The 21,046-nt window shown below is 41.7% G+C and overlaps 1 protein-coding gene across 1 annotated transcript in view; it reads right to left on the minus strand.

Moving 5' to 3' along the window:
- The window catches only part of LOC308306185 (CD109 antigen-like), a gene marked incomplete at both ends in the record, with an annotated part of 57,506 nt that overhangs the window by 24,808 nt on the left and 11,652 nt on the right, over window positions 1–21,046 (minus strand). Inside the window, 9 exons of the mRNA XM_080751086.1 lie at window positions 3,415–3,586; window positions 4,885–5,116; window positions 8,608–8,689; window positions 9,296–9,472; window positions 13,594–13,729; window positions 15,899–16,117; window positions 17,680–17,778; window positions 18,779–18,863; window positions 19,516–19,615. Coding sequence (XP_080607212.1) covers window positions 3,415–3,586; window positions 4,885–5,116; window positions 8,608–8,689; window positions 9,296–9,472; window positions 13,594–13,729; window positions 15,899–16,117; window positions 17,680–17,778; window positions 18,779–18,863; window positions 19,516–19,615 — 1,302 coding nt within the window. The remainder of the gene's footprint in view (window positions 1–3,414; window positions 3,587–4,884; window positions 5,117–8,607; window positions 8,690–9,295; window positions 9,473–13,593; window positions 13,730–15,898; window positions 16,118–17,679; window positions 17,779–18,778; window positions 18,864–19,515; window positions 19,616–21,046) is intronic.

Genomic DNA, 21,046 nt, shown 5'->3' on the forward strand with positions numbered 1-21,046 from the left:
TATGTAAATCTTTCCCCCGAATTAAGACAGTTAAGTCATGATGAAAACCTGAGGGAATGTCCGTTTTCAACTTTCACAGCATCCCCATTCTGATGAGAAATGGCCGATCTACAAGCTCGTAGATCAGCAATTTTTGGCAAAGAGATTTGGTGTAGACTGAAAAGGAACGCACAAAGTACAGAGCAACTCAGGTCCGTTTTACGGTCAAATATTTACGGTTAAGTCAAGTTAAGTTCTGTGGCACCCTTTCCCCCCCTTCTCTGTAAAGTCCACAGTGTTTTATACTTGTGTAGATATTGAACAGACTTTTTTGGGGTGTTCCTTTTAGGCAGGGTGTTTTGACTGTACTTTTACTGTACAACATGTTATTGTTTTGACTGTATATAATATTCAATCGATCAAAACCACTTTGAGAAACCCTGCAGTAGTAGGTTACCTTTTGTTTATGCCTGGATCCATGCTGGCAGCTTTGTACAGTCTACACATTCCCTACTTTGTTCTTTTTAGTTTTTTACATGCTTATTTACATTACACGTTCACATGTACTTCTGTTCTGTACAGACATGTTTCTTGTTTACAAACATGGCTGTGTGCATGCATCCACAGGGCACAACCACTTTGGCTCTCTAATCAGCGATGAGTGATTACAGTCGGCTAGACGGAGCAGCGCTTCCTTCCAAACCTTTTCTGGATCCGGGCCCGCTAGAGAGTCTTCAAAGCTGAGCCCACCCATCTGACGACAGTGGTCAGATGGGGGCATTTTCAGTGCATGTTTATTTTTTTTATAATCAATCGATTGTGTTTCGGGTCATATCAATATGGAACCAATCTGGGAACCCATCGTCGAGAGAGAGAGAGAGAGAGAGAGAGAGAGAGAGAGAGAGAGAGAGAGAGAGAGAGAGAGCCGAGAGAGAGAGAGAGAGAGAAAGAGAAAAGGAAAAACAGCGCCCTCTGCTGTTTTGCAGCTCTGAATCGGTTCTTGAGAGATCTGGGAAACAATCATTGTTTTCCAATGCAGAGCTCATAATCTGTCTTGAGAGATTACAATGGAACTAACATACTATAGAAGCCTACACTTTGTTCCTATTTTTCCTTATCACAATGAAAACTCATTTTTAGGAAGGCAGTTTTAAGGAAGACTTTTTACATTTATTAATGATATATCGTCATTAAAATTGTAGTGTTTTGCCAATTATTCCACCTGAAACACCCTCGTGGCCCACAGGTTGGGAATCACTGAGCTACAGCAGGCCAAGGACCCCTTAGTTGAGATAGAGATGAAGCAGGGACCCCCACAACCTTTTCATAGATTCCATATAGTCTCACTGTTTGACAGCCCAATCGTCAGTGTATTTTGGATTCATGTCTATTTGTGTTTTCAGATATTTAACCACTCGAACCGTCAATACTTAATAAACTTGTCCTTTCACTCTGTACTGCTCTTTTTTTCCCCTCTACACCAAAGCTCTTTGCCGAAAATAGCCGATCTACAAGCTTGTAGATCTGCTATTTTTGGCTAAAGTTCTCAGAATATGGACACTAGGATTCAAGTGGTTAATATAAAAAAGGATTCACTCAAAGATTTGGAGGACCCCCTGTAGTAACTCTGAGGACATGGACCCCCTGTTGAAGATCAATGTTCTAGATATCAACGCTGCTGGGCGGAAACCTCTCCATCTCCGTATTCTAAATGTTCATGTTTTTTCATAAATCAACGCCCTACTTGATCACACTACAGTCACACAAAAGTAGCAGATATACAATCTCGCAGCATGTTTTGAGCTTGTGGACAGGGACGTGCTGGGCCCCTGATTCATCCCGGGAAAAAGAGTTGTAGAGGCCCTCATTGCGCGCTATAGAGAGATCTCTCTCTATAGCGCTGCTGCTACTCAAAGATTTGCCATTTCAGTTCATGACAAGTGACAAGCCAGTGGGCCAATTACATGAGTTAAATTTTGTCGTTGTTGGGTGGAAACATTTTATGTCCAAAACAGTTTGTTTTGTATTTATCATTTTAAAAACGATTTAAACTAGTGAAAACAGCCGATCTACAAGCACACAACGCCTCGCGGTGCGAGGCGTTGTGTGCTTGTAGATCTGCTGTTTTCACTACTTTTGTGCGACAGCCTTGAATGGTGACTGCCCAGCCCCCAAAATGGAACGAAGGCCGACATTTTATTTTTTCCCTAATGGCCGGCCTGGACTGGCCGGGAATGAACCGGCTGTTTGGGAGTTGTCCCGCTTTTCCCAATGGCGTCCCTGCTTGTGGATCTGCAAATTTTGCCTTTTTTTTTATTCTGAAAAGTAACTGTTTGACATAGTGAGGTTTCCACTTTCCACCCGACATACGATATGTTTTAAAGAATGCTGCTTTCTGCCCTCTGGCTGCACAGAAACCCAAACTATGAAGCTCTCCTTTCTATTATGTGAATCACTTTGTAACCGTGTTTACAACGTCACCTACTGTACCTACTGTACCCACTTACTACGTGTACGACAACATTGACTCACATTACCATCAATCACTGTCACACAATATCATGGAATTCCAGGATAGATTGACTGTTCCTGATTTAAGGCTGATTCCAATCTCGTCGCCGCTGGGCAGAAACCACTTATCTTCATATTTTAACAGTGTTTTTTTGTTGTTTTTTTGTAAACTATGCCCAACTTGATCTTACTGCAGCGTTACACAAAAGCATCGAAAGTAGCAGATCCACAAGCTCAAGCTTGTAGATCTTCTACTTTAGCTATATATTTTTTATTTGAATCATGAAAAGCAGCCTAACAGTTTTGGGTCATAGCCTATGACAGGGGTCTTCAACGTTTTCAGGCCAAAGACCTCTTAGTTGAGAGAGAGATAAAGCAGGGACCCACACATCCTTTTCATAGATTCCATATAGTTTCATCGTTTGACAGCACGATCATCAGTGTATTTTGGATTCATGTCAATTTGTGTTTTCATATATTTAACCACTTGAGCCATCATTACCTAATATACTTGACCTTTTACTCTGTACTAAGTCTGCTCTTTTTCCCCTCTACACCAAACCTCTTTGCCGAAAATAGCCGATCTACAAGCTCTCTCAGCGTGAGGCGTTGTGAGCTTGTAGATCTGCTATTTTTGGCTAGAGTTCTCAGAATATAGACACTAGGGTTCAAGTTGTTAATATGAAACGGATTGGAAGATTTGGGGGGGCCCTGTAGTAACTATGAGGACCCCCTAGGGGTCGCGTACCCCCTGGCCTATGAGGTTTCCACCCTACAATCTTCTAATAAGGGTAAACGCTCTATGCTTCTGAATGAAGATAGACAATTTGGGAACGATACGCTTATGCCCCAGATATGAAGGGAGATTGGTATAGCCAGCCAGCCACAGGCATTTCTCGACAACTGTAATTCACACCAAATTACCTTTCTTGTCAGCCCTGGTGTTGAGTTCGGCTATGGCTCTGTCCGACACAGGACTGTTGGCCAGCGCTAGAGCGTAGGCAGCCAGACACAGGCTGTAGTTACGGAGGCCGCCTCTGGACACCTTGTCCTCCAGGTACGTGGTGGCCAGGGTCACGTTGACCCGGAACGTGTCCTGCGCAGAGACAACGAAGTAAATTATAACACTGTCTAATAACATGCACCTGGTTTCAGATAGTGGTGGAAAAAGTATGTTTTACTAAAACTAAGTAAAAGTATCAATAGAACTACCGTATTGTCTATAAAACACTGTTACAGGTGGAGGTCCCTCATCTGAAATGTACTTGAGTAGTACAAAAGTGTCGGTATAAAAATGACTTCAAGTTCGGTTCAAGTACCGAAAGTAAAAGCACTCATTGTGCCCACTCAACTATGACCGCCCCATATATTTAGCCTGGCATTGCCAGACCGTATCAGTCTGGACTTGGGCCCATAGGCAGAGAGTATGAGAAATCAGAAAATGACAGGACCAATCAGGGGCTGTTTTTCACTGTTGTACGGACAGCAGTTGAAACGCAGTCACTGATTGGTCAGGTAATTTTCTGATTTCTCATACATTCAGGCTATGGGCAGTCCAGACTCCAGACTGATAGTGTGGAGGAACGTGTGAGTGAATCCACGTTATCAGTCTGGCAATGCAAGGCTACCATACTGCCCTACAAAGGCAGAGTGCAGTAACTACATACAAGAATTTCACACAAAAAATGGGTTTAAAAGTGTTACAGCTGATCAGCAAAAATGAGATAAAGGCATAAAAGTGATATTACACTGATTGTATATCTGTTCTTGAGCTAATTGTTCATCCCCCAATAATTTGACCTTTGGGCGACACAAAAAAGTTGGTGTGTACGAAAACGTAGTTACTGCACTTTGCCTTTGTAGGGCAGCATAGCTGACCCCCAGGTTTTTACTTGGCCCCCTCCTCCTTTAACACAGTGGTTCTCAACCTTTCAGGCCGCGCGCCCCCAAAATAATTGTATTTTAACTGGGGACCCCCCACCCTGACGTGCTCTAAGAGTTGAGGCATTACATTTCGCAATGCAAGGCGTTGTAAGCATGTAGATCGGCCATTTTCACAATAGAACTACATAATTTCACAATATAACTACAATAGAACTACAGCAGATCTACATGCTCACAATGCATCGCAACGCGAGGCATTGTGAGCATGTAGATCGTCTATTTACACAATTTCTACCTCTGATATTTGACAATTTGGCCAGTGTTTAATTTGCCATTTCAGAGGTATCAAAAAGTCACTTTAGAAATGTGTAGATACCCTCTATACACTTAAACTTTATGTTTTATGTCTGTTTACTGTTGAGTGAGAAAACTGGAGACCCGCCAACAAAATGTGGCGACTCCGCACCCACAGGTTGAAAACCACTGCTTTAACACGTTCCCCTTCCTCACCACATAGGTGGCGTCCTCCAGCAGCGTCATCAGAACGTAGGCGGTGAGCGCCACGGGGTCCGCCTCCTGGCCCCCCTGCAGCTCCGGGTGGATGACCCTCCCCACCTCGGGGAACTCTCCCTGGGGGCTCTGGAGGCCCAGCAGCCAGTCCATGGCCCTGGTGATCACCCTCTGGTCCACCGAGACCAAGGACTGGCCCTGGAGGAAGCACCTCAGCACGAAGGCCGTCACCCTGAGAAAGAACCCATTGAGTAGAGCGGTTAAAAGACGCAGTGAAATGAAAAATACGTTTTTCACACTTTTTTTAGATTTTTGAGATCGCAAAGTGCAATAACTCTCCCCGTGAAGGTCTCAGAAATGTCCCCTTCCATGACTTTTCCTAAATACTCAAGACATATGTTCTCGTTTTTTTTTTCGCTTCTGAAACGTTTCCTAAGTATGAAACAATATACCATTATACCACTCTGACTGTTAGTTATCGGTCATAAAGACAGGTCTCACCCATTCCTCCCCCTCCCAGAAGCAAGGAAAGAATTTCACAACTTTTGCGCTCCCCATTTGAGAGGTCAATTGAAATGCTAATTCACATTTGGAAGACAACAGAACCCCCGCTGGCAGCAGGGGAGGAGGTGTTGCTCTCCTGGGCCAAAAGGGAGAGAATTTACCTGTCAATTTGACTGATAAATGCAGTCAGAGTGGAAGTGATTTTTTTTCAGTCAAACGAGTGTTAGCTGAGAGAGAGATGAAGCAGGGACCCCCACTACATATTGTATAAATGTGTGATGCAGATTTTCATCGATTTCATCGATAGATTCATAGTACTGTCATCAGTCTATGTTGGATTCATGTTAATGTGCATTTTCAGACATTTAACAACTTAAATCTTCGAGACTTTGTACTATTTGCTGAAAATAGCCGATCCACAAGCTCTCACCGCCTCACGCTAGATCTGCTATTTTTGGCTAAAGTTCTCCTCAGAATAGACATTAAAATAATTGTCCTATAACACAAAGATTTGGCAGCTCTCCTGTAGTAACTGTAAGGACCTCCTAGGGGTCCCAGACCCCCTGTTGAAGACCCCTGTTTTAGAGCATATTTGTGATAATATGGCCATATATCCAACAGTAGATGGCAAAAAAAACTGAAAAAAAATCCTGCGTTTGTGTATTATAACAAGACAATTACAGCCCTAAGCCCAGACACTAAACAAAAACGCCATGCGTGATGACGTACATTAACTCATTAATTCACACGGTCAGGATGACTGACAGGTGCCTGTGTCAATCAACTTCAACTACTTCAACTTCAGCAACTCCCCGTGAGCCGCTGGTTCGCGCCTCCCTGCTCGGTCTCCCCGCACAGCGGAGCCAGTAAGTTGCGTTGGCTTACCTCCGGTTCAGCCAATCACAAGCCGCGGCCAATATCTCATCTCCTATGAACACAAACTTGTTTCCGTAGGCGCTGCCTTGTCAGTCTATAGGAGCGATGCTGTGAGACTCCGCGTTGTTTGTCAGCCCACTCGTCTTTACATATCAACCTACTTTTTGACCGTTAAATCACATTCCTCCTAGCGCTATGTCCCTCCTTCCTGGACCGTTCACTAGGAAATGCGTCAGTATAAGGAAGTGGAGCAAGTGGAGAACTTCCGTTGCAGTGCGTCTTTAAAGCAAAATCAAACATCAGGACTGAAAAACTGTCAGACCAAGTCCCCAGTATGTGATTTGTGAACCAGCGTGAAAGGATTCCCCCTTTATTAGCACTCTGTTTACTAAACAACTAGCATAATATATGATCTTTACGTATCATCAGGACAAAATATGTATGTTCCCGCATGTTCTCCATACAGCCAACCGGTTAAAGAAGTTAAAGGCTTTAACCTTTGCTTTTATACAGGGTGAACTGCTGTGGCCTTCTTTGTCCTTTGTACAGGGTTGGTGCGGTGGTCTCAAAAACAAAGGAAAACTGGCAGAAAAAGACTCGCTCTCTGCAGAAACTATTAAGGAAACCTTTTTATTGTATTGTATTTATTTTATTGTATCATGCTCATAAAGTGCTCTGTGCTCAAAAGTGTGAGGTGCCAAACTTTTGCACCTCTATAATTTAAAATAAATAAAATGTTCTTGGTCTCCTTAATAGTTTATGCAGCGAAGGGGTCTTTTTTCTGCCAGTTTACCTTTGATTTTATGAAATATCTGAGACCATTAGGGTTTATGGCAGATGCTTCTGAACATGGACTCTACTGCTAGTTTGACAAATTGAAATACTCTATGTTACAAGAAATGTAACATCTAGTGTTACTACTGTAGGGCTTGACTTTATCAGCCGCATGCCTTAGGTTTATGCTTGATTTATACTGTACTTGTTTGCATGGCATGCCATATATCGCACTGAAAATAGCATTATGTACGAGATCACAATGCAGCACGCCACACTGTGAGCTTGTAAAATGGCTATTTTCCACACGTTGACTTCTATGGCAGGGGTCTTCAACAGGCGGTCCTCAGAATTACTACAGGGGGTCCTCCAAATCTTTGAGTGATAGAACGTTTTTTTTCTCCTTTTTTATATTAACCACTTGAACCCTAACGTCCATATTCTGAGAACTTTAGCCAAAAATAGCAGTTCTACAAGCTCACAACACCTCGCGCTTTGTGAGCTTGTAGATCGGCTATTTTTGGCAAAGAGCTTTGGTGTAGAGGGGAAAAAGAGCAGACTAAGTACAGCGTGAATAGTCAAGTTTATTACTTACTGTACAGTTAAATATCTGAAAACACAAATTGATATGAATCCAAAATACACAGAAGATTGTGCTGTCAAACAATGAAACTATATGGAATCTATGAACAGGTTCTGGGGGTCCCTGCTTCATCTCTCTCAACAAAGGGGTCCTTGGCCTGAAAACGTTGAAGACCCCTGTTCTGAATCCAAATGACTGTAGCCGTGGCGACTGAGAACTTTAATCCATTTAGAACGGGTACACATTTTGTGTATCATTATTTTAAGCTTTAACTATTGAAAAATAGCAGATATACAACCTCACAGCGCGGCACCGAGTGCCGCGCTGCGAGCTTGTAGATCTGCTATTTTTGAAAAATCGTGAAAATTAGAATTTTGACCCGATTCTATAAGTGTCTTTTGAATCCTTCTAAGGTTTTTTTGAAAACCCTATGGTTCTATGTCAGCAATCTGGCCAGCCATCGTCAAAGAAAAGGTCCTTTTCACTTGAACTGGAGCTCAGTTAGTCTGTTCTTGAGAGACTGCTATGTCAGTGGTTCTCAAACCCTTTCACGTGAAGGACCCCCAAAATGATATGTATTTGGCCACGGACCCCCCATCTCAAAATATTTCGTTCCAGGGACCACCCAGAAGCAAAATTTGGTTTACAAACGTTCGCTTTGAAAATACATAGGCCTATATTCAAAGATTTGCACACATTTTCACAACTTTTTCAAAAATAGCAGATCTACAAGCTCGCAGCGCGGCACCGAGTGCTGCGCTGCAAGCTTGTATATCTGCTATTTTTCACTGGTTAAAGCATTCAACAATTCTAGGCCTAAATGGGTAAATCCATGAGAGCGTGGGGTTCAGAGGCCAGCGATAACATGTGAGAGGAAGCATCATGCGTGTTCCCATTGGTTTCCGTTGATATTGCCACATATACTGTACACATGCTCTCAATCACACAGAGCAAAAAAAAATGGAATTGGTATTTTGATAGCCTACCATGTGCTGCCAGAAGTGTCACTGGCTCCAAAGGCACTGAAGGAGCCATCTTCTCGCTGGTAGGACAGCTCTCTTTGATAAGCTAAACAGGAGGATTTACACAGTCACGTTAATACGCGTCATAAATGCTGAAGCTTACTAATAGTCTACTTCCACTCGAGCAGACCCTTCACACAGCAGACATTTTGACAAACACAGCAGAAATGTGGGGGTGTTTCGTGTGGGGAAATCTCGCTATTTCTACGTCCCATTATTTCGACAGCAGGCGTTGGCAGGTTAGCTACTCAAAACTGCTCACCAGCGTCTTCAGGTTAGCATTTCACCAGGTTAACATTCACCTTCACCCGCGTGGAAATACTGGGACGTAGAACAAATGTTATGTCGAAATATCAACACGCTCCCGTTTCGTGTGCTACTGTGTGCCAGCCATGGACAACTCCTGTACTACCTTCATGCTGGCACAGAGAAACACTGAAATGAATTAAACACACCCAAAATCAACGTTATCACCTTCAGCTGAGCATACACATCAAAATGGCTGCTGTGGAAAATTAGGCCCAAATGAGTAGCCAGGAGATATATTCTGTACAATAGTACTGTCGAATATTATACCCAATACGTTGACACGCACAATTACGCTATGAATTGGAATCTGTGCCACCGATGCGTCATAATGAAAAGTGACTACCTTCCCTCATGTAGCCCAGGGACCTGGCTCTCCTCTCCGCATTGTCCTGAGACACCTTCTCCAGGTACTTGAGCACATAGACGTGCGGCGCGAAGTGGATCATGTTCTGTTCCCCACAGCCGAGAGGCATGTCAACCAGCGCATCCACGTTGCCGATGGACAGCCCAAGGATGTCACCTGTGTGTGGCAATACAGATTGACAGGAAGGAAATTATTGATGTGTCGTTTGTTATGCAACATACCGGTACAGTATGGCTTGCAGACACAGTTGGCATATTCATGTCTGGAAGTATGAAAGACCTAATAGAACAGATGTCCTAATTCATAATTATGGGTCATAAGGGGGGGGGGGGGGGGGGGGGGGGGAGTGGGACTGAGTTACTAGGGCCCAAGGTGGAGGGGACTGGAATTATGTTATACTTTAGCTATTGAAAAATAGCAGATATACAAGCTCACAGCGCGGCACCGAGTGCTGCGCTGCTATTTTTTAAAAGTCGTGAAAATGTGTGCAAATCTTCGAATATATGTATTCTTTAAGCACATTTGTAACTTAAACTTAAATTTTGCTTCTGGGGGGTCCCTGGATCCCTTACTTTGAGATGGGGGTCCGTGGCCAAATACATATCATGTTGGGGGTCCTTCACGTGAAAAGGTTTGAGCACCACTGACATAGAAACACAGGTTTTTTCAAAAAAACCTTAGAAGGATTTGAAATATTCAAAGGCTTGCAAAAATGTTCACGATTTTTCAAAAATAGCAGATCTACAAGCTTGCAGTGCCGCGCTGTGAGCTTGTATATCTGCTATTTTTCAATAGTTAAAATACCCAGGGCCCAGAATTTGATACGACACCCCTGCAGATAGACAGGAAGGAAATGATTTATATGTCTTGTTTGTTATGCAACATACAATATGGCTTGCAGACACAGTTGGCATATTGATGTCTGGGAAGCGTGGTATGAAAGACCTATATAGACCAGAGGTCCTAATATGATATAATGGATCAGGTGTTGTTATGTCTTTAATGCCGTATCTGTTCATAGACGACACTGAGGAGGGCACAGATTGAGAAGACCTTGTCAATTACTGAACGCACGATGTGGAAAAGAAATGTTATACTTGCGAGTCCCAGTTTTCTTTTTCTATTTACGCGCTATACTCGGGTTGCTTGAACATTAAACTATTGTGCTCCATTACATACTTTCAATTTCATGACATCTTTGTGGATCCAGAAGTAGTAGTAGGCTATGCACGAGTTTCCAACGCCCCATAGTGCATTGCGCAGACGTCTGTACCGAGCTTCCGGCGCCGATTTACAAGCTCACAACGGGTTGCATCTGCAACGCGACGTGAGCTTGTATGTCTGCTGTTAAACCCGGAAGTTTGGTCCCGATAGTCTCCAGTAAACTCCCGCGGAAACTTGTGGATAGCACTGTGGGATATTATTATATAATCAAGTATGGGCAACAATGGAGCATGACGAGAATTGTGAATCTCAACCTGTTTTTTTTTTTGTTTTTTTCAAGGACCCTCAAGTTGATATTGTTGTGGCAGGAATGCAAGTATACCTTACTTCTTTCAGTGTGACTTGTGAAAAAGAATTCCCTCAAGGGTAGAGTAGAATGAATCAATGGATTTATTTAACAAATGTTGAGAGCTCTTGGAGATACTGCCACGTGCAAAGACAGCCTCCAACATATCAGACTAGACGCAATTTGCTACTTTGTTTATTATGTTGAATCTAGAGTTGCAACATCAACCACAATCAGATAGAAATCTTCTGTTTGGATGTATGGGCTTACATCCAAACAGAAAAGTGATATCTGATTGTATTAAACAACGTTAAACTCACCAACATGCGATCGTTTATCATGTGATGTTACGTCATTTACAGTCATATTTGTAATGCTTTTAATGTTTATTTCGATTTGCATTTCTATGTCCCCAAAGAAGGAACATTTTTATTGTGAGCCATGATTTAGCCTGATATGGTCCGTTACTGTCTATGTCTACTTACTGTATGTTCTGTAGACGTGGAGATAATAGTGAAATAAACTATGATCAAAATAGCCATTCTGTACGTCTGCAGTTGCAATTACTTGTGCGTATAATAAAAGGTGAAGATTGACTGTCAATCGTTTAGCTGGGGTACTCTCTCCAGGACCCTGGTCCCCATATTGAGAACCCCCTGTTTCAGGACGCTAGTAAATGGATGGAAAATGACATACAGTACACAAACGGAAAAAGCAGAGACAGAAATCCACGCATTCTTGATTGCTGCATTATGCTTCGTAAAGCCGACAATCACATCAAACGCGAGGATTGGAACAATGAGTGTCAGCTTCCAGCAGCCAAAACCCATGCCTGCTTGCCTCTGTAGTAGGGGTGTAACGATATAGTAACTGAATCTAAAAAATCGATTTTAATTTGCAATGATCTACTATATCGTTTGCAAAAGCAAAATATCGTACCGTTTTGGCTTCGTATCGTATCGTTTTAAAATGTGCTAATCGGTATCGAATTGTTTTGCAATGCAAATAATTGATTGTATGGAAACTAAGTATTTGTGTCTTGTATTTGGCAATTTTAAGAGGGAAAATGAAAAAGAGGGGTTTAATTACTTTTCCCTTCCATATAGCTACTCTTGGTCTATCGATAAATGTGTGTAATCTCTGCGTTCATGTCAGGGTGGGTTTGTCCATATGTGTTGAAATATAATGTCCATGTATTTGCTAGATAATCACAGCGTTTACTTCCATAATAATAGATTTTCTACACGTTTTACACAGATTTCATTTCTTTGCTAAATAGTTACTATATCGATTTTAAATCATTGAATCGAATCGTATCGTATCACCTAGGGCTGTCACTGTCACAATTATTACATAATCGTCTAATCGTGATTATTTGACATTATCGCAATTATTTTGTCATAATCGTCATAATCGTGAATGTTGAAAAATGTCCGAAATAGTGGAAATAGCAGATCTACAAGCTCACAAAGCGTCGCACCGCGAGTCCGCGACGCGTTGTGAGCTTGTAGATCGGCTATTTCCACTATCAAAGTTATTTTTTAAGTAGTAAGTTGTCAAATATGTCAGTAATTTCTTTGTATATTTAGGTTATGTCTCATATCTACCATGTACAACTTCAAAGCCTAAAAGCCAAACAGAAATGTAATTATCAACGACAAAAACACAATTAAATCGTTAATCGCCAATTATTTGAGTGACAATTAATCGTCATGTAAAATGTCATATCGTGACAGCCCTAGTATTACCATGAATGAACCAATATCGTCCATGTATCGTATCGTCAACCATGTATCTGTTTCCTATCGTATCGTTACACCTCTACTCTGTAGCATGGCAAACGCCCCAACCGCCCTTCAACCTGAGCAGAGTGAAGCCATCTAACCAGACAGCTGTCCTGAATCTGTCTGCTGTAAACATTCAGCATTTTGGATAGCTATCGTTTTCATTTTTCATCCTCGAGAGCCAAATAGTCTCCGGGCGGTGGTTGCCGCTCCACCCCCCATCCTCATCTGCATCCCCCATCTTCTGAACAGTGAAGTCAAAAGTTCTGACAGGACACAATGAACCACGTGAACCCTAGCTTCCCTATTCCGGGGACCAACGTTCGCCAAGAAATAACAGATCTGCAGGGCTCACAGATTGAATCTACAGTCGATTTTGAGGACTAAAATGTATTTTGGCAGGCCTTGATGGTATCTTATAATGGCTTTACGCTTGGTTGCATGCTTAGATAGATTTATTTTCAGAGCTCAACACAGAAGCACAACCAACAAAATTGTCTTTTGGTTTTTCTGGATCTCTTCTCCACTAGTCCCTCCCTCTCTCTTTTTTTTTTTTTTTAGTGAAAAAAGTAGTCGACAAACAGTAAAAAAAAAAAAGAAAGTCAAAAAAAGACAAAAAAGACAGGACACAATGAACCACATGAACCCTAGCTTCCCTATTCTGGGGACAAACGTTCGCCAAGAAATAACAGATCTACAAGCTACAAGGCACGTTGTGAGCTTGGCTCTTTTCAGCGAAGAGATATGGTATAGACTCTAGAGCGGTGGTTCTCATAGTGGGGTCCTACCTGGGGGTCCCCAGCAAAAGCAGTAATAGCATGAAATAGTGTCACAATCATTTTAACCACACCCAAATAATATACTAAGATTTAGTATACAAAGTATACAAGGGCTTTTAAGTGGTAAAAAGAAAACATGTTAACGCTGAGTGTGCTCAGATGGAAGTGGCATGGTAGAAGCAGGAGAACAGAGGGTACACGTACCAACCACTGCCACGTGAGCCTGTCGGCTGCCCGCGACCACATCTGGAGGGAAGGCGAAGGAGATGGCTCTGGAATGGTTGTGCTGCATCAGCTCCAGGAAGAAGGTCTCCGAATGGTACTGTTCAACTCCCTCAGGCTGTATGGCAACACGGACGTTATGTGATGTTATCATAGGATTAACCGTGTACTGCCACATGATGCTTATTGTTTAAGGCAAGGGTCTTCAAACAGGGGGTCCGGGACCCCTACTCAGAGTTACTACAGGGGGTCCTCCAAATCTTTGTGTGAAAGAAACTTTTTTTCTCCTTTTTTATATTAACGATTTGAACCCTAGCGTCCATATTCTGAGAACGTTAGCCAAAAATAGCAGATTGGCTATTTTCGGCAAAGAGGTTTGGTGTAGAGGGGAAAAAGAGCAGACTAAGTACAGAGTGAAAGGTCAAGTTTATTAAGTATTGACGGTTCAAGTGGTTAAATATCTGAAAACACACATTGACATGACTCCAAAATACACTGATGATCGTGCTGTCAAACTAAAATGAAACTATATGGAATCTATGAAAAGGTTGTGGGGGTCCCTGCTTCATCTCTCTCTCAACTAAGGGGTTCTTGGCCTGAAAACGTGACCTGAACGTGAAAGACCCCTGATTTACATTTTTATTTTTTATGTAGCAGTCTGGAGGAAGGTACAACTATAAAAAGCTGCAATCCGTAACTGTTGTGTTGTACGCGGGATTCGGACCCGGCGAGTCTCTCCCGCCTTTGACACCAAATGTCTACGGTCCATCATTCAAGAGGCAGTCCCTGCTTGGCCAGGGAGACATTGCGCTTGAGAGCTTCAGGCAGTACTAGTTGTCATAGGTGTTCAACACGATCCTAGGGTTGAAAAATGCCTCCATGGAAGAGTAGGGACACCACCTTCAACCATTGAAACCACTGTAACCAAATGTTACTGGCTATACAGCAGGGGTTTTCAAAGTGGGTGACGGGGCACCCTGGGGTGCCACGACGGCAGTCCAGGGGTGCCGCGACATCATTTGATAATTTGGAATTTATTTGGACACTTGAAGACATATTTAGTATCATTTTAAACTTGAAGTACAAAGTTATGTTCAGTCAGTTCTAAGCAGAATGGCTGTTATCTCAACGTTTTCCTCGCAACATAATCACTAAAATATCGTCACTGTCGGGGCAGAAACTAGTGAAAACAGCCGATCTACAAGCACACAACGCCTCGCGATGCGAGGCGCTGTGTGCTTGTATATCTGCTGTTTTCACTAGTTTAGTACATTTTAAGATGATAAATACAAAACGAACGGTTTTGGACATACACGGTTTCCACCCGACAATGTAGGGGTGCCTTGGATTAAAAACATATTTATAGGGTGCCCTGAGACAAAAAAAGTTTGGGAACCCCTGCTATTAGTACTAACATACTGTACTGTACCATACAGAGCTGTTCAAATAAAAATGTAAAAATAAGTTCTGTATTGCAGCTTGAACTAAAAACCTATATACTGCTTTTGCAACGTCCTAAATACAAGCGTGTCATTCATACGTACATTACGTTGCAAATCCTCCCCGGGATTCTGTTCCACTCGACATTCACCAAAAAGCTTACAGGGGCTTAGTTTAACTCGGATAAATTGGATAGACGGCTCGCGCCGAGTTATTGGGGCTTGAAATCTGAGATCTTATCCGTGGGTTAAAACCCTTTTAGGCCTAGAATTATTGAATGCTTTAACCAGTGAAAAATAGCAGGTATACAAGCTCACAGCGCGGCACCGAGTGCCGCGCTGCGAGCTTGTAGATCTGCTATTTTTGAAAAAGTCGTGAAAAAGTGTGCAAATCTTTGAATATATATGTATTTTCAAAGCGAACGTTTGTAACTCAAATTTTGCTTCTGGGGGGTCCCTGGAACTAAATATTTTGAATGGGGGTCCGTGGCCAAATAAATATCATTTTGGGGGTCCTTCACATGAAAAGGTTTGAGAACCACTGACATAGTAGTCTCTCAAGAACAGCCTAACTGAGCTCCAGTTAAGTGAAAAGTACCTTTTCTTTGACGATGGCTGGCCAGATTGCTGACATAGAAACATAGGTTTTTCAAAAGAACCTTAGAAGGATTCAAAAGACACTTATAGAATCGGGTCAAAATTGAAATTTCCAGGATTTTTCAAAAATAGCAGATCTACAAGCTCGCAGCGCGGCACTCGGTGCCGCGCTGTGAGCTTGTAGATCTGCTATTTTTGTAACATTTAAAGCATAAAATATCGCGTAACAAACGGGTTAAGTGGTGTTTTACCTTCACGAGCACAGTGCGGACGACGTTGGCGGAGTCCTGGGTCGCCACGGCGTCCACAGATATTTCCATCTGGCCCACGGCCACGGGCCGGATGGGGAACAGGGCCGAGGCAGAGCCCCGGCTCCCCACAGTGACTATCCTCGAGTTCACCACAGAGATTTCTCCTTGTTCTGCCAGGACAAACTCATAGGCCGCGTTCTGCTCGACCAGCAGGCCCACCTTACGGAAAAAAACACACACACAAGACACGTGGGAAAATGGGGAAATATGATTAAGAACGGAATCAGGGGCGTCAATTGGGTATGGCAGGGGTATGCAGCTGCCATACCCTGGGGGGGAAAATAAAAGTTACTTTTAAGTATAAATCCATGAATGTCTCTTTGTCTATCTGTGCTGGTTATTATGTTGTTAAATTACAGTCAAATAACTACAAATGCTAAATTTAAAGGACAACTTTAGTTTTTGACAACAAGGGTTCACATTTTAGATTGTAATTAGAGAAAAGAAAAAGTGAGTGTTAAAATGTTTTCATTTGCTTCATTCTATTGTTTTATCGCGTTTACCGTGCTAAAATGTGGGGCATGCGTACGCATGGGGGCATGCGTACAAGTGGCTGAATATGTCTTTTTAGACACAATAAGCCGGCAGTTTCTTTACTGCTATTTACAGTAACACTTCTAGCCCCCATAAGTCACATCCAACCATGAACGGTTGCGTTGTATCTTGGGAATGGGCTTATTCTGTGTAAAATGACATATTTAGCCACTTGTACGCATGCCCCCAACCACTGAAATAAGAATCTCTAAAACAATAGAAAAAGTAAATGAAATCATTTTAACACTCATCTTTTAATATTCTTTAATTACAATCTAAAATATGAACCCTTGTTGTAAAAAACTAAAGTTGTCCTTTAACAAAATGGTCGCTTCAACATTAAGTAAGGTATTAGAATTATTTTCTCCACTCTTTTATTCTCCCCATTTTGACAAAATGGTATATTCCCAGGTTCCGCAGGTCAGCTGCCATATCAAGAAACCATAGAAACGGGGGGAAAAAATAAGAAGAACATTTATTTTAAGAAGTTTAAAATAAATGTATCATGCCTGTTGCTAAGGTATGGTAACAAACATGACTGGTGCCACACCAGTCATGTTGCCATACCTTAGCTTTTTCTGAACTGACGCCACTGCACAAGACATGTGGGAAAATGGGAAAATAAGATTAAGAACGGAACATTGATGGTACAGTATGTATGTGCCATACACACTACTAGATATTGTCAGTGTTCATTTTGATAGCAAATTTAGAATTAGTTATAGTTCTAGTCATATTTTTGTCATCTGATGTTTTAGTCTAGTTTTAGTTGACTAAATATCATAAGTCGATTAAATCTACAGCTGATTTTGAGGACTAAAATGTATTTTGACAGGCCTTGATGATTGCAATGTTGCATGCTTAAATAGATTTATTTTCAGAGCAACACCTGAGCACAACTGACAAAATTGTCTTTTAGTTTTTCTGGATCTCTTCTCCACTAGTCCCTCCCTTTCTTAGTCCAGTGATTTGTTGATATATTTAGTCACAGTTTTAGTCATCATAGCTTAGTTTTTATTTTGTTTTCTTCAGTGAAAATTGAAAAAAGTAGTCGACAAACATTTCTAGTCATAGTTTTAGTTGACGAAATTAACTAGATCTTCCTGCAGTAGTATCTAAAGCAGAAAACGTTACTTATACAAAGATTACTTTTGCCACAACAGTGGAGGTGAATGTAATTCCCATACCTCCATGTCCTGCTCGAGATTGTTGAAGATTTTCACCTCCAGTACAATTTCCTCTCCTCTGACTAAGCAGGCTGGGACATCCAGGGACAAGGACAAGTTCTGGCACACAATAGAAGGGCACACAATCAAACTCAAGAGTAACGCTGCCGCTGGCTATGTTGAGTCTAAGTAAATGGGTGTGTAGGATTCTTTACCTTAAGTTGAATTGTTGCATTAAGAGATGGTGCAATATAAGTCTAATCTAGTTGACTAGGGTTAGGCCTTTCACTCGGATTTTGTTCTGCATACAATATGCATACAAATGTCGGCTACTGTAAATGCTTTGGAGGAGAGTATGTCATATTCTATCGGCCCCTTTTCCCCTAGCCTAGAGGATAAAAGTCTGTACCGCTAGTCTGTACCGCTCTTTGTTTGAGTTCTCACAATCCCTCACCCGACCCCATCGGGTAACCATGTCACAGAAATGTCTCCTCTACCTCTACACCTGAGACCAAAACTTGGTTCTGCACTGCTAGTGACTGTGGGTTGACATCAATGTGTCAATCACTCTATGTTACACATTATCGCTGTCGGGCAGAAACCTCTTTTCTCCATATTCTAACTATTGGGGTTTTTCGTAAATGAATGCTCGCATCAGACTACAGCATCACACAAAAGTATCATCGACAAGCTCAAAACTCGTCGCTTCGAGACACGTTTCCAGCTTGCAGATCTTCTGCTGTTGCCGGTTTTGTATTTGAATCCTGAAAAGTAACTGCTTTGGACAAACAGTATGAGGTTTCCACCCGAAAGGGACAATTTTATACTGTCTGTAAACGGTAAATGGTGCATTTATATAAGATTTTTATCCAAGGCGCTTTACATAGATTGTGCATGTCACAAACCTGCTCACCGGGAGCAACTAGGGGTTCAGAGTCTTGCTCAAGGACTCTTCGACATTAACTTAAGGGGAGCCCGGATTCGAACTGGGAACCCTTTGTGCTCTAATGATGGTTTCTCTACCCCTGAGCTATGCCGTCCCATACTGTATATCCACATCATCATTTCCACTTCAAACTTTAATACGAATGAACTTGTGAATAGTTTCTACTGTACGTACCGCCAGTGGCTCCGGAGCGATCCCCGCCACCTCTCTTCGAAACCTGATGCCATCTTCTGCGGGTTCCTGCGGACTTTCCCACACCCTGGTACAAGAGAAGGAGTGCTCAGTCCCAAATAGGGCAGCAACTATTATTTACTTAACGATTATTCTGTAGATTACTGTTTCGATTAATAAAATAATCGATAAAGCACTTAAGCATCACTACACAATTTTTGTGGAAAACAGAAATAGCAGATCTACATGCTTGTAATGTTTGCAGACTTTTCACCTATAATAACATTTTATTTAATTTTTTATCATCAATTAGATTGATTAAGTGTTGCAGACCTTGTCCCAAATCAGTAAAAAATAGTTTTTGATTTTCTTTTTTACACACCATACTGTTCTTATTTTTTTACCAAAAGACCCACTGTCAAATATCCAGGGTTTCTTAAGAATATGTATGATGACACTTATTTACTACGACACTATGGCATAATAGGAGTCCAACTAGTACTAGTGGTTATGAGTCAATTTGGTTCCATTTGTACACTCTCAGAGTTAAGGGGGCTTAACTCTGAGAGTGTTCAAATGGAACCAAATGGACCCATAAGGATCAATTCTGGTTCCATTTGTACACTCTCAGAGTTACATACAGTTGGTAATTCAGAGCTATCACTTTATGTGTTTCTGGTAATAGTATTGGACTCGCATGGCGAGTATACTTCATGCAGGATGTGACCGCTAGTGCTCACCTAGCATCGTTGTCCATCTGTGGCCAGTTGTCAACGGAGCCCTGCTCCATCCACTGTCTCCAGAAGTCCTCTGTCATAAGGATATCATCTCCTGATGGACCTAAAAGGAGACACAGAAGAACAGTTACATTATCTACAGTACTTGCAATTTGGGTTGATCTCCACAAGAGGGAACCAAAACAAAAAACAATGTTGCCTTCTAATCTGCCTTCTAATTGATGTAGGAGAAGTGGTTCCCAAACCTTTCAGGGCGAGACCCAAAAGTGAGACCCAAACTAGAGAAAATATCTAAAAGCACACACCGCATCGCGAGCTTGTAGATCTGCTGTGTTCACTACTTCTTAATTATATTTTATTTATTTATGGAATGTCTTATATACATTTCTTTGTTTTATAATGTATCAAATTATATATATATATTTTAAATGTAGAAAAAGTCAATGCTCTTTTTACTCAAGTCGTGACCCATAATAATTGGTCTGTGACCCACAATTGGGTCCCGAACCACTGTTTAGAATAGATTAGTAGAATAGAATAGAACAGTCCACACTCCTTTGGGGTGTTTTTGTCGCATAATATGTATATAAACTGTATATTTCCAATTAATCACCAGAGCGCTTAATTCGCAAAATTGATTTGAACCCCCAGAAGGTATTTGGTGCTCGGCGGCTGCTTGCCCCCGGGTGATTAATTGGAAATATTTTATACGGTACACATAGGTGAAATTCATCCTCTGCATTTACCCGTCCTAGGAGCAGTGAGCAGCCATTGGATTCTACGGCGCTCGGGGAGCAATTAGGGGTTAAGAGTCTTGCTCAGGGACACACATCGACGCAGCGCGATGCGTTGTGAGCTTGTAGATCGGCTATTTTCACCACGCAACACCTGAGAGCAATCAAACATAAAATGACTCTCTTCTCCACTAGTCCCTCCCTAATGTTTTAGTCTAGTTTTTACTTCGTTGACAACATTGTCATTATATTTAGTCTTAGTTTTAGTCATCACAGCTTAGTTTTTATTTAGTTTTCGTCAGTGGAAAAAAAAGGCAGTCGACAAACATTTTTCGTCATAGTTTTAGTCGACAAAATCAACACTGGCTATTAGGGAAACAGTGAATTGTAGGAGACCAGAAAATGTGAATGAAAATCTACACGAGGACTGTTTATTACATACAGCAGGGGTGGACAACTTTGATGATGGTGAGGGCCACTATATTTCCACCTTCACTTCAGAGGGCCACATTGCATATTGCTACGTCGTACTTTGTCATTCTAGTATCGCATACAATAGAAGCCAAAATATTTTTGCTTCTTTTGAATTGGAATCCTGAATCATTTTTTGTTATTTCTTAATTGGAATCCTGAAATGTAACATTTTGATTTAATTTCAAACACATTTAGTTATATACTCATGTTAACTTTATGAACCTAAATACAAATACATTGGACATAAAAAAATACATTTTAATACCACTATACTAGTCATTAAGCTACTAATATAGACTGACGGAATTAAAGCAGGTCATGTTTGG

Source organism: Nannobrachium achirus (genome assembly GCF_963921795.1).
Source record: "Nannobrachium achirus genome assembly, chromosome: 20".
Classification (NCBI taxonomy): domain Eukaryota; kingdom Metazoa; phylum Chordata; class Actinopteri; order Myctophiformes; family Myctophidae; genus Nannobrachium; species Nannobrachium achirus.